Genomic DNA, 13,490 nt, shown 5'->3' on the forward strand with positions numbered 1-13,490 from the left:
TTTCTACGATTATCTTGGTAAGCCTACTGTGTTTTGTACTGCTTTGAAATGTCAAATTCAAAGTGAAAACATTTTCTTCCCTCTTTAGGATGATGCTTTTTCAGACGTGTGTTTTACAGTAATTAAAAAAGATTCATTAAATTCATCCCGTCCTATCTCCAATCAAGCTGAAACTCCTACGCAGATAGCAGAAATGTTTGACTCCGTTTCCTATAACAAGGTAGTAAATGCTGTGGGAGCTCTGCTTTCAGGAGAAATGTAATGAGGCTTGTAAGATCAGCAGTTGAACTTACTGGTTGCTGATTTCCGCCACTGGTTATAGTTTTGTTGTATTTGACGTTCCGTTTTCAGACACTACCCATGTTCCGTACAGTTTAAGCTCCCTTAAAAAACAAATCATACTATCTTTTTATCTTCTTTTTTTTTGTCTTTCTTTCTTTCTTTTTTTCAGGGAGCTTGTATTTTGAATATGCTCAAGGATTTTCTGAATGAGGAGAAATTCCGCAAAGGAATTATTCACTACTTAAAGACATTTAGTTATGGAAATGCTAAAAATGATGATTTGTGGAACAGTCTGTCAAATGTAAGTCATATGCTGGGGAACAGTAGACTGTTGGTAAATCTAAAATGTAATAGGCTAATTATAAAGGTTTATAAATAGTTGTATTGTCCGTCAACCAACATGTATTCCACTTTCTACACTGCCAGGTGCATTGAAGGCAGCACGTTCTTTTCCCTTTGGAACCAGATGCCATCCACACTGGGGTAGTCACAGGCCTTTGGTATCCGGTGTCCTTTTCTTTGGTTTCCTTCTAAGGTTAACCCAATACTTTTATCTCCTCATTCTCCAAAATCTTTAATGACTTTGTAATCCCCGCCATGAATATCTAAACTTCTCTGCCCCAATTTTAAGGTTGAACTCTACTTTTTCAACTTTAGTGTCCAGCATGTATTCTCCATTGCGTGAGACACATTTCCTCCCTCACAGGAAGAAATCCTGCTAAATCCTTACGTCATCACGTCTTTGTTTCAAGGGTCCTCGCTACCTGGGGACCCTTTCTTCTTGCCAACAATTCAAACACCATCCATCTTTTACGTTCTAGCTGAGAATTTACCTTCTCCTTACAGACTACTCCACCCTTCAATGGTTTGCCTTTCTTTTCTTTTCTTTTTTTTAAAGTTTTTTTATTTATTTGACAGAGAGAGACACAGCGAGAGGGGGGACACAAGCAGGCAGAGTGGGAGAGGCATGCTTCCCGCCAGGCAGAGAGCCCCATGTGGGGCTTGATCCCAGGACCCTGGGATCATGACCCCCGCTGAAGACAGAAGCTTAACAACTGAGCCACCCAGGCGCCCCAGTGGTTTGTCTTTCTGCTCAATACCTAGAAGTGCGTTTACGAATCTATCCCCCACAGTGATGTCGTCTTTTAATAGCTTATAATAGTTTAATAATAACAATAGTAATAATAATAAAATTTCCTTAAGAACAAGAATCATATCGGAGCACCTAGGTGATTCAGATGCTCAGTGGGTTAAGCCTCTGCCTTCAGCTCAAGTCATGATCTCAGGGTCCTGGGATGGAACCCCGCATCGGGCTCTCTGCTCGGTGGGGAGCCTGCTTCCCCCTCTCTCTCTGCCTGCCTCTCTGCCTACTTGTGATCTCTCTCTCTCTCTGTCAAGTAAATTTAAAAATTCTTAAAAAAAAAAAAAAAAGAATCTGCCTCTCTGCCTACTTGTGATCTTTGTCTGTCAAATAAATAAATAAAATCTTTAAAAAAAAATGCTTTCTGTCAAAAAAAAAAAAAAAGAACAAGAATCATATCTATTCTAGGTGCCAGGTCATCTAGCATTGTGATTAATGAACAGTTAATTGCTAATGAAGGAACACTTGGTCTCTTGTGTCATTGGGATTCATGTAGTATGATAAGTAAAATGAAGAAAACATGTAGTTGGCTCAGATGATTCTAATAATTATTAAAATACCCTTAAATTTTCAACAGTGAGTAAAATAATCTTTTATAGATGCATTGGACTGGCAGGCTTACGCAGAGAGATAGACAAACCCTAAGCCATTGTAGACAGAAGAGTTCCTCTCTACTTTGTAAGCACTTTATGGCCCAGGGACAGTCATAGTATTGTTTAATATTTATATAACACTTAATAGTTTAAAAAGATATTTCAAGTGCATTATCTCATTTGAGTCTTTAGTACAACCTATGTAAATGTTTTTATCCATTTCCATCACTTCCTGCTGAAAATCTAGATGCTCACTCTCCAGAGTCCTCCTAAACTTCTCAACAAGCCTCATGTTGCTTTTCTCTCCCATCCCTCACTTTCTCTTTCTCCTTAGCTGTGTGTGTGTGTGGACATCAACCTTGCCTTTCTTCAACAAGAAAAATATATCCTTGGTGTGCATAGTGGGTATCAAGGGGTTATTAGAGGAGAAATTTGGCCAAGAATTGCAGGATTTTTTTAGGCCAACTGTGGATATTCCTATATTAATTTTAGTCACATTATGCTTATTAGCCATCTCAAGAAGGTAAGGTAGGCATTCTTGCCCAATTTTTATAGGTGGGAAAAATAATATTGAGGGAGAAATTGGTGCAAGGTTATATAGACACATGCAATGATGGAGTCAGTATTTGAGATCTATCTTCTGATTCCAAGCTCAGTATTCATTTTCCTAACTTCACAACTTCTTCCTAGTTATCAGGAAAGTCTCCGTCTAACCTTTTCCTAAAGGTCCTCAGGTCTAGTTGACCACTTTCTGATGCCAATTGAAACTGTGGTATGAAATGATAATATCTTACTCAACACTGTGTCACATCACATCATTTCTAACACGTGTCAATAGTAACTTGGGAATTAGAGGAATTCTTTGTTATTTTTCATAAAATCATTTAAGAGCGTTTGAGAGCCTTAAAAAGTGTGTGTGTTATTTTTCCATGTACAGTTCCCCTTAAGCATTAAGTCTTAGTTATCTAAGCGTTGACAAGTTGTTGATTTTCTTAGGTCTCATTTTAATTCTGAATTCAAAGTTTATTATTCTTTTGTTACTGTGATAGTCATTAGGAATGCCCAGGTAAGCAGAGGCATTTCCCCTCCCCAGTCAAGGGATTTGTGATATGATAGGAGAAGTTTAGTACTAGACACAGTTGCCTAAATGCTAAATAGGGGCATGAGCAGCACGCACAATAAAAGAATAAAGTAGGACCTTTCCCAAGGGAAAGAGAAAACAGAAAGAAAAATTCAACAAACTAATTAATTTTTACAACAATCATTCTGCTACATTGTACTTCTTTAGAAAACTTGAAATATGTGTATATGTATATATATGTATATATATATATATATTTAATTGATTTAGATATACATGGTAAGGAACATAACAGTTCATGAAAATGGAAAAAAAAGGCGCCTTTGCAGCAACCATAGGAAATCCACAAAAATTACTTTTTGTTTTATGTATATAAGTAACTTTTCCTATGGTCACTACCAAGATGCTCTTTTTACCCCCTTTCTCATGAGTTACTATGCTCCATACCATGTCTGGAGCAATTAAATTTTCATAGAGCTATGCTATTAAGTGTCTGTATTCATGTCTAGTAAGCATATTTAGCCAGCTATCAGTACCCAAATGGCAGTGTTCTTCCATTCTTGTTTTATAGAATTGTCTAGGTGATTTTACATCTGGTGAATTTTGTTATTCCGATTCCAAGATGACAAGCAATACAGTAAGTATAAAAAAACTTAGAGGAGAAGAGATCTGAGGTGTCACGTGATCCGAAGTGATTATGTAGAGGAGCCCAACTATTCCTTTTTTAAAAGAGATTTATTTATTTATTTATTTATTTATTTATTTATTTGAGAGACAGAGAGGGAGGGTGCTGGGGGGGGAGGGGCAGAGGGAGAGACTCTTCAAGCAGGTCCCGCATTCGGTGGGGCAGCCTGATGTGGGGCTCCGTCTGATCCCCTGACCCATGAGATCATGACCTGAGCTGAAAGCAAGAGTTGGACATTTAACTGACTGGGCCACCCAGGCGCCCCATCAACTGTCCCTTTAAGTAACTGGGAAGGAAGAGACTTCCACAGTTTTCCTTGAAACAAAGTTGACTGAAAAAGGAATGTTCAGGCCTCTTAGGCGGGTGATGCTGTTACTACTATATTTTTGTTACAATTCAGCTTTCCCACAACCCCACTGCTAGCTAAAAATATCTCGGTTCAGAATTCCTCTGCCTGGTTAGTGCTGTCTTGGCACCCTCCAGGCTCAGGAAAATGCCAAACCAAATATGTTAGGTCTGGAAATAGGGTGAATGGTTTTCTAGAGGCCCCTGTCTTTTTGTTTACTTCTGGGAAGTTAGTGGAACACTTTAGTGGAAGAAAAGAGGAACTCTTTTTAAGAAGAGGCACAGGAATCCCATAAATTGTAGTTTTTAAAGGAAGATTCAGCATAATTCAGTGATCAGAAATCCATAGGAGAAGCTAGGAAGCTAGAGGTTTTGTTCTCCATTCAGTAGACATCTATTGATATAATACAGTTCTTTTGGAGTATTTAAAGCTCCCCTAAAGATAGACATTTCTCTCTGAAACACCTCCACTCCACTGTCCTTAAAATGGAGAGGTGTTTTTGTTCTGTTTTGTTTTCTGGGTTTTTGGTTTGCAGTGGAGCAGGAGGGAGCTCCAGTCTAGAGCAAGGCCTTCCTCTGGGACTTTTGCCACCACGGGTTAACCCTCTAGCTGCCGCATACATCCCTCCTTCAGTCAGCTTGCAGAGAGCACCGCTGGGGCAGCCCGGCTCCAGTTCCAGCCCTGAGCTGACAGCCTGAGGCCTCCCCTCTTCCTCCTCAAGCCTTGTTTCCGCCATCCAGGGAGATGTGCGTTTCTGCTCTCCTGGGCTTCTCTCCTCCGTCTGGAGTCACCGAAGTCACTTGTCATTTCAGCTCGCCTTCCGAGAGGAAAGCGCGGAGCTCAAGGAGATGATGGCGACCTGGACTCTGCAGAAAGGAATTCCCCTGGTGGTGATCACACGAGAAGGGCATTCCCTCAGGCTGCAGCAGGAGCGCTTCCTGAGCGGGGTTTCCAAAGAGGACCCTGAATGGAGGGCCCTGCAGGAAAGGTGGCTGCTTTTCTTCTGTTCGCCTAGGTCACTGCATCTCCGCTTGCTCCTTGTTTCATGAGCTCTCTTTAGTTTCTTGGGCAACGTGGTGGATGCTCTTTCTACACAGGCAGCAGAGGCCTGACCCAGCCTTGGTAACAGACTGAAAGAGCTTCAGGCTGGGCCCCAGACAGCGTTACTGTGTCCTTGTGTTCTTGATAATTCTGCAGCAGCTGCTGGGCACTGATGCAGAGCTCTGTTCAAATATGTCTCACTCATTTCCATCCTAGATTTCTGGGGCCTCATAGGTTGGGTGACTAGCACATACATAGAAATTGTTACGACAGTTCTACATCCTATCAGAAGGGAAAATATATCCCCTAGCGGTGAATTACATTCCTGTGAATCCTGTGAATTCAACCTCCTGTGGCCTTTTGTTTTTCAGTAACTGACTGTGAATGGGTTGTCTTAAAACATATGCTGTGTCTTGGTAATAATGAAAGTGAATCCAATGAACCGTACTATCATATCTCCTTCACCAGCCTATCCCAAGAAGCCACGTTCAAGGCTTTACTAAAATCAAGAAACACAACACTGTCCACATTTCTCTGATCTATTAGTTCCATCCATAAGATGAATGAGGTCAATTTTAAAATGAAATAATACAAGTGAATCTGTTCTGGCTCTTATTGTTATTTCTTTTTCTAGGGATGTATCTGTCTCATAACAATTCTAGAATTTTTCTGACAATCAGAAGCAAATTCAAAGTCTTTAACACAGACAATATGTTGTTTTTCTTTTCTATTTGGTCAGTTGCCCATTTCCAATCCAACAGCAACTTTTATACCACTTCTCTATCTACGCATTTCATTTTTCCGTATGTCCTTCTAAAGTCTGAACCTCAGAGAGCTTAAAACAATTTATATCTTGACAACACAACCTGAAAAATTTAATGTTGATTCATTCTTGGGCAGGCAGGATTCACACTTTTGTAACTTATCAAACTGCCACAAGGGAGTTCAATGCTGCGGATGGGCCACAGTAACAAATATCTACTACAATAATCTGTATTTTTCCTCTGTATTTAGATGATTCTTATAAAATTATTATCATCTGATTCATGCTTATTCAAACTCATGAAATGCTACTTTCCCTCTTTTTCACTCCCAGCTATGTTTATCTGGAAAAAATTCCTTTCCTTCTGGAGCCAAGGTTAATCCAGATCATTCTGTTAAATCTTGGCAATATCTATGTGTCCGTTTTTACCTTTTTGTATAAATTTTTCAATTGCTTTGTTAATTATCGATACTTTATGAGTTAGCATGTAGATTATCCCTTCTGACCCTTTACTAGATTAAAGTCTACGTATGCTATTTCTTTCATTGTTTTATATTTTTCTGAAGACTAATAGGTACATCCTCAATTATTCCTTTCTGTTTTACACCTGTTGGTATTTTCAAGGACTTGATTTTACATGTACAAGATTACTATAGCTAATACGGCTTGATGGCGATAGAGGAATTGTAGAACCTGCTAGCAAGTCAAAAATACACCAGCCAATTTCTGTTATTTATCATAGTAGGACCACTGAGAAGTAACCAAAGTACCATTGAAATTGGTCTTTCCCTCCAATCCATTCGGCTTTTCTGGACTTGGCTGATCAGCAGATCCTAGATTGCAGAGTTGCGACTACTTACAGTTACTTACCAGTTGCAGGGGTGGGGTGTGGGTAGCTGTGTTGAACAAAAGGATAAGTGGAAATCATACTGAGGTCAGATCTTTATCTCTTGAGGCTTTTCTTGAAGTTTCCTTTGGTTGTTTGAATTAATATCAGGCTGCCAGAGTTTTTGGAAATATGAAAGGAAGACTGGATTTTTTTTCTCTTGCTTAGAAGAAAACAATCAGCAGAATTTATGGTATGAGATTTGGACAACAATGGCACAGATAATTGTGGCAGAGCTCAACCAGGTATATATAGTGCCTGCACCTCTATAATTGTATGGAAGAATTTTTGCATACTCAAGGATCTGTAAGTCTTAGCCTGTAAAATTTATAGGGCCCCTGGTGGTGTGAAAGATGGGCCATTAAGTGCCTTTTACAACCAATCTGAGTCTGACAATGTGAACATTAAAAGGGCCATTCGTTTAGTCTGTAACCATCTCCATCTTCTGACACAGGTACCTGTGGCATATTCCATTGACCTACACCACAAGTTCCTCGAATGTGATCCATAGACACGTTCTAAAATCAAGGACAGGTAATGAACTCATTAGCCAAATAGGTGTTTCAGTTCTGAAATTAAACATGTTCTGGGCTATGTGGAGGAAAGTTACCGTAAGTAAATTTCAAAATAAAAGATTTATGTCCAGGGAAGTCCTCATTTCTCCATTTATTAATTACTAAAAGAACTCCTTAGTTGGAAAATTTGAATTTTCTATGCAGGGGGAAGTTTTCTTGGCGTTTAGCATTCAGAGATAGGTTTGTATTTATATGAGGAAATTATATCTCTTAAAAACTACTAACCCAGCTCTTATGCCACAAGGCAAAAATATGTATTGGAATGAATTTGGAATGAATTGGTTCTGGGTTCAACTCCTTACTATGTCACCTATTAGATGTGTGACCCTCAGACAATTTCTTTACTCCTCCTGAGCTTCAATTCTCTCATCTTATTTTGAATGAGGACTAAGTCTCACAGATTTATTGAGAGATTATGATAATGTTATTTTGATGACATAGTATAATGTTTGTCATATTAAAAATACATAATATAATTTTAATTTCACTTTTGAATACCTCACTGAAATATGAGAGGGTTTCCGTCATAATGTCATGTTCAACCTGGAATCTTTATTTCATCCAAAATGAGGACTAGACAAATGGATCACCTATCTACATATACATATTGCAATGACCAGTAACAAGGCCACAAATAAGTAAAACTCCGATCATGCTTATTATCTGATGAACTGGGCCTCTTAGACCTGCAGAGACTGCTTTTGAGAACAAATTTACTTATTTATTAATTTAATAAAACCATAATTCACCAAAAAAACCCCCATTCAGTAGACTATGAAAATGAATATCATAATGATTCTTCCAAAACTTTGTCTTCCTACTGATTAATTAGTAATAACATGAGAACTAACAGTTTTGGAGATGTTCCTGGTATGTATATTGTTAATAAAACGCTATGCCAATTTCTTCCTCCTAGATACTCTGGAATTATCTGAAAAGACCAGCTGGGTGAAATTCAACGTGGACTCAAATGGCTACTACATTGCTCACTATGAGGGTCACGGATGGGACCAACTTATCACACAGCTGAATCAGAACCACACACTTCTCAGACCTAAGGACAGAGTAGGTCTGATTCATGATGCATTTCAGCTAGTAAGGTAATGCAAAATTTCTTTCCATTTCACAGGAAATAACTTATTCATAACCAGATATGATAGATTTTAAAATCAAACATTCAGTATTGTTCATTCGTATGCGATGGATCTGAATGAAGGTCAAATATTGGCCACTAGACCAAAGCTTATCTACTGATAAGGTTTTTGACCAATACAGTATTCAAACACGTAATCCGACATTTTAAAATGTGGGGAAATTTATGTGCAAATCCTGACTTCTGGAGTCTCTTTTGAATGTGAGAAGATGTGGCAACTATGGACCTTCATTCCCACGTAGAGGAGGATGCAGCGGGCGGGTCCTTCTTGAAGCAAGACTTTTTACTGTCCCATGCACCAAAGTCCCAAATGGTGCATGAGTGACCTGTTTCAGTCACTTAGGGTGGACCCTCTAAGCATTTAAGCTTTTGACTACAGATTTAAAATTTAGGTGAGTAGCTTGCTGTTTCACCAAATACCTATGTAATCTGTTGAACAAAAAAAGTGTAATATAGTCTTGACCTTTATGATTTTAAATGTTAAATCAAGTGTGCAATCCATTTGTTACTTGGCTCACACCGAAGAAATCAATATGAAATCGAAAGGGAAATGAAGGAGAAATTGGCTCCTTATGTTTATTCCTCCTTATACTTTCCTGGAAAGACAAAGTATTTTCTTTCTCTTCTCATTTATCATCAGCAGAAAAATATGTAGAATAAATCAGGTCACAAGATCCCCAATGGAAAAAAATTAGGAGTCAGGTGAAATAATGTGCATTGTAAGCTTTTCCTATTCTGAGAATTACTATATTCATTTTATTCACTGTGACATATTATTTCCTTTCAGATGTTTATCTAGGTCAAATTGAGTGAGAGTAACCAGCAGGACATTTCTCAGGAGAAGCTTCTCTGTACAACAACAGAATTCTCTAGTAAGGAGAAAAGGAGAGATTGAAAGCTTAATCTTCAGCCTCACATGTCTCAGGAACACTTGTAGCAGATCACATTGAAGGCAGGATGGGCCAGGAATGTGGCCATCCCACAACTGTAGGGATGGTTACATGATAGACGAGCTGGGAAGTAAGCCACGGTTCATTGGAGGAGGTCTGTCTGGTCAAAGGAGAAGCTCTGAGTAGATTGCAGAGAAGATAAGTTAAAAATGTAGGAATAGGAACACTGAAGAATATTGACAATTTAACAATGAAAACCAATCTTTCAAATAGTTGCAAAATCTCTTTTGCTGTTTCTGCCAATAAATTTATGGGCTGTCTAAATTTAGCAGAAGGAACCCTACAGTTATTAATGAATCAGTGGAAAAACAGTATTTCATGACGAGGTGGCCAGGTGAATGAAGTTAAGAATACAAATTTTGGTTTAAAATAGATGACTTCAAATATTATCTCTTCAATTCTTCTTTGACCTTGGGCAAATTATTTAAACATTTCAAGCCTAAATTTTCTAGTCTTTAGAACTTCTCTAGTCTTTAAAATTCCAGATTTAAGTAATAATATCTAATATAAAGGGCTGTTTCAAGGATTGCATAAGATAATGCCAATAAAGCACGAAGCACAGTTCAATAAATGTTCAATAAATGTTAACTATTAGTAGTTTCAGTATTATCTAATAAAAACTGTTGAAAACAATTTTCCTGTTTTGAAGAGGAAGATGAAGCAACAGCACAGAAATGTAGTTCAAATAATGTGAAGTTGGAGAAAAGAAGAATCTGAATTTGTGTATTATTATGTTTGCAACTATATAAAAAAAAAAATATTGGGACGCCTGGGTGGCTCAGTTGGTTAAGCGGCTGCCTTCGGCTCGGGTCATGATCCCAGCGTCCTGGGATCGAGTCCCACATCGGGCTCCTTGCTCGGCAGGGAGCCTGCTCCTCCCTCTGCCTCTGCCTGCCTCTCTGTCTGCCTGTGCTCACTCGCTCTCTCTCCCTCTGTCCCTGACCAAAAAAAAAAAAAAAAAAAAAAAAAAATTAGCTAAAAGTTGGGGGGAAGAAAGGAGGAAATATTCCAAAGTGCTATTAGTGAATGTGATGTGTAGTGAAATTATGAGGCTTGTTTCCTTATCATAAAACTAGGTCAATAAGGAAACAATTTAAAACTCTCATATAGGGGCTGCCTGGGTGGCTCAGTGGGTTAAGCCTCTGCCTTCAGCTCAGGTCATGATCTCAGGGTCTTGGGATCGAGTCCCGCATCGGGCTCTCTGCTGGGCAGGGAGCCTGCTTCCTCCTCTCTCTCTCTCTCTCTCTACTTGTGATCTCTCTCTGTCAAATAAATAAAATTTAAAAAAAAATTAAAAAAAAAACCTCTCATATAGATCGAAGTATTTTTACTTGCTACTCTCCCTTAATATTTACCGCATCTTCCCTGCTTTATAAAATATCTATTTAAGAGTTAAAAGAAGTAATCAGAGATCATAGTTGGTCTGAGGACAGAATTTGGCCAAGGAATGGATATTTATTTTAATCGCATTTTCATATTAATTAAGTATAACTTAACACTTGAATTTCATCTGGGTTGAATGGAATTGAAACAACAACTTTAAATTCTTTACAGAAAAACTATTTGTTCCTTTTAGTCCCACACCCAAATTGGCTTTTCAGGAATATAGTTTTATTTCACAAAGGTACCAAATAGCTGAAACTGTATACTCATAAGTATAGAACTGTGTACTAATAAGATACAGATTTTTTTTCTGTTGGGCTAAAGTATAAGCTCATATATTTATTTATTTATAAGCTGAATCAACCTTCAGGTAACATTTTGCGTGATGATTGCTGGTGAGGAGCTGGCTTTTTATTAAACAATAGTTACATAAAAAGAAAAGTAATCCTCTTAAATGAATGTTAAGATTGATTTTTTTTTTTTGAGTAGATAAGTATAAAAGTAAATAATGGTGTTTGTTTTTGTAAGAAACAAATTAGGCTTGACAAATAAGAAGAACAGGATTAATATAAGGTAATTTTTGTGTTCAACACCCTTTTTTAAATTGCGACCCTGGAATATTTTACCTAGTTTTTCCTGTTGCTGATCCTCTAGGGTATCAGCTACACTGTACAGCATGACAGTAACACACGAGGGAAGGAATCGTGACGTTTCGTAGATAAATACACTAAAAAATACAGCAAACCATAGAATCATAGTGCATATGGTTCAGCCCTCCGTCTTCAGACAAAAACTGTGGAAACTTTTCCATAAGTCTGTTTGAAAGCAGTATATAATTGTGTTTAAGAAAAGTCACAAGAGTTGGTTCTTCTTAATTTCACTTCTTGCTAGTTTCGGTTTCCTCTTTTTAGATAAAAATTGAACATTTAAAAACCCAAAGGAGGTAGAGCATTATGCTAATGAAAATTCAACAGAAACGTCTTTTGTTCTTGAATCTGTTTCCATATCAGACTATTATGCTTAATCTGGGAGTTGAATGCTGGCAGTAATAGTTTACAGACCATGTGCAGACACAAGTTCTGTCAGAAACACATGTGAGAACCACTTTGCAAAATGACAATATAATGGTTTATTTCCTCTGCAGAAGAGGCCCTAATGTTTGGTATTCAGAATAATAGTTTTGTTGTTTGTTCTTTTCATTAAAAGAAAATACAGAGAAGCCATATAACTTTGGAATCTAATTAGATTCTAAAAAAAGGTGGAAGTACCTTTTTTGGCCTACTCAGAATAAACACTACTTCTCTGTTAGGCTCTAGAAGGGACATTAAAAAAAGGAAAGACAGAGGCCCTGTCCTCAAAGTTCCAAATCCACTTGGAGGAACAATTCAAATCCACAAGTGAAACCATTAGAGAATGACCCAACATGTGAAAACCTTGCTATTATTTGGTCCTAAATATTAATATTAGCTAATATTTCCTTTATAAATCTCTTACTGTGTGTGAGGAATGACTCTAAGCACTCTGTGTGAATGAAGTGTCTTAATCCTTACAACAGCACAAGATACTACTGTTACCTTCATGTATAAGGGATATAACTGAGGCTGGGAAAGGTTAGGTAATTTGCCCAAGATCATAGAACTAGTCAGTGGCAGATCTAGGACTTAAACCCAATGGTCTGGCTGAACTGCTCCTCCCATTGCTCACTAGATTATATTTGTGTTAATATTAAGAATAGTAAGAACTGGGGGTGCCTGGGTGGCTCAGTCAGTTAAAGCCTTTGCCTTCGGCTCAGGTCATGATCTCAGGGTCCTGGGATGGAGCCCCAGATCAGGCTCTCTGCTTCTCGGGCAGCCTGCTTCCTTCTCTCTCTCTGCCTGCCTCTCTGCCTACTTGTGATCTCTGTCTGTCAAATAAATAAATAAAATCTTAAAAAGAATAGTAAGAACTCTAAGTTATGTACACACACCTAACAACTTGTTTCATCCTTCAGTGCAGGAAGGTTGACCCTAGACAAAGCCCTTGACCTGACTCGCTATCTCCAACATGAAGCAAGCATTCCTGCACTTCTCAAAGGTCTGGAATACTTAGAGCTGTTTTACCACATGATGGAGAGAAGGAATGTTTCAGATGTCACAGAAAACCTCAAGGTTTGTATCACTTCCAGGAAATTCACTAAGTAGAGAGTGTCTGGAGGATGGGCGAGACTTGGTCTGTTTGTGTGAACTTCTGGGGATAAATCTTTAAGAAGCTGAGGGAACTGGCTGATGGCACAGTCAACCGCACTGAGTGGTTGGAAATCCCTCATTTCTTGTCATCACTAACCTAAGAAGATCCTATCAGGACCATGAGCAAAATATTCCTCCTAAATGTGATTTTATCTTTTGTCAATTGATACTCTCCCCTCAGATAGGAAATTAAACCCTATTTTTAATGCAAAAACTGTTTAAATATGGTAGGTGGGGCCCAGAAAACGAGGAGAAAATACAAAGCCAAATAGTTCTGTGTTTGGGCAAGACTCATGCAGGCAGTTTAGAGTTGATCCTTTTTGGTGGTTAAGAGCTGTGTTAAGTACTAAATTTAGCCTCTCTGTAAATCATCCTGTTCTTTCCGC

At 38.3% G+C, this 13,490-nt stretch overlaps 1 protein-coding gene across 2 annotated transcripts in view; it reads left to right on the forward strand.

Annotated features, from left to right (window-relative positions):
- The window catches only part of LOC111148370 (endoplasmic reticulum aminopeptidase 2), a 38,754-nt gene that overhangs the window by 19,782 nt on the left and 5,482 nt on the right, over window positions 1-13,490 (forward strand). Inside the window, exons 8-14 of one of the 2 annotated variants that reach the window (XM_022504870.1) lie at window positions 89-220; window positions 452-583; window positions 3,669-3,734; window positions 4,941-5,116; window positions 7,273-7,352; window positions 8,310-8,493; window positions 12,870-13,026. In XM_022504870.1, coding sequence (XP_022360578.1) covers window positions 89-220; window positions 452-583; window positions 3,669-3,734; window positions 4,941-5,116; window positions 7,273-7,352; window positions 8,310-8,493; window positions 12,870-13,026 — 927 coding nt within the window. Of the gene's footprint in view, window positions 1-88; window positions 221-451; window positions 584-3,668; window positions 3,735-4,940; window positions 5,144-7,272; window positions 7,353-8,309; window positions 8,494-12,869; window positions 13,027-13,490 lie in introns of both variants that reach the window. The other variant, XM_022504871.1, reaches the window with a different exon arrangement.

Source organism: Enhydra lutris, unplaced genomic scaffold, assembly GCF_002288905.1.
Source record: "Enhydra lutris kenyoni isolate GAN:26980312 unplaced genomic scaffold, ASM228890v2 scaffoldscaffold19, whole genome shotgun sequence".
Classification (NCBI taxonomy): domain Eukaryota; kingdom Metazoa; phylum Chordata; class Mammalia; order Carnivora; family Mustelidae; genus Enhydra; species Enhydra lutris.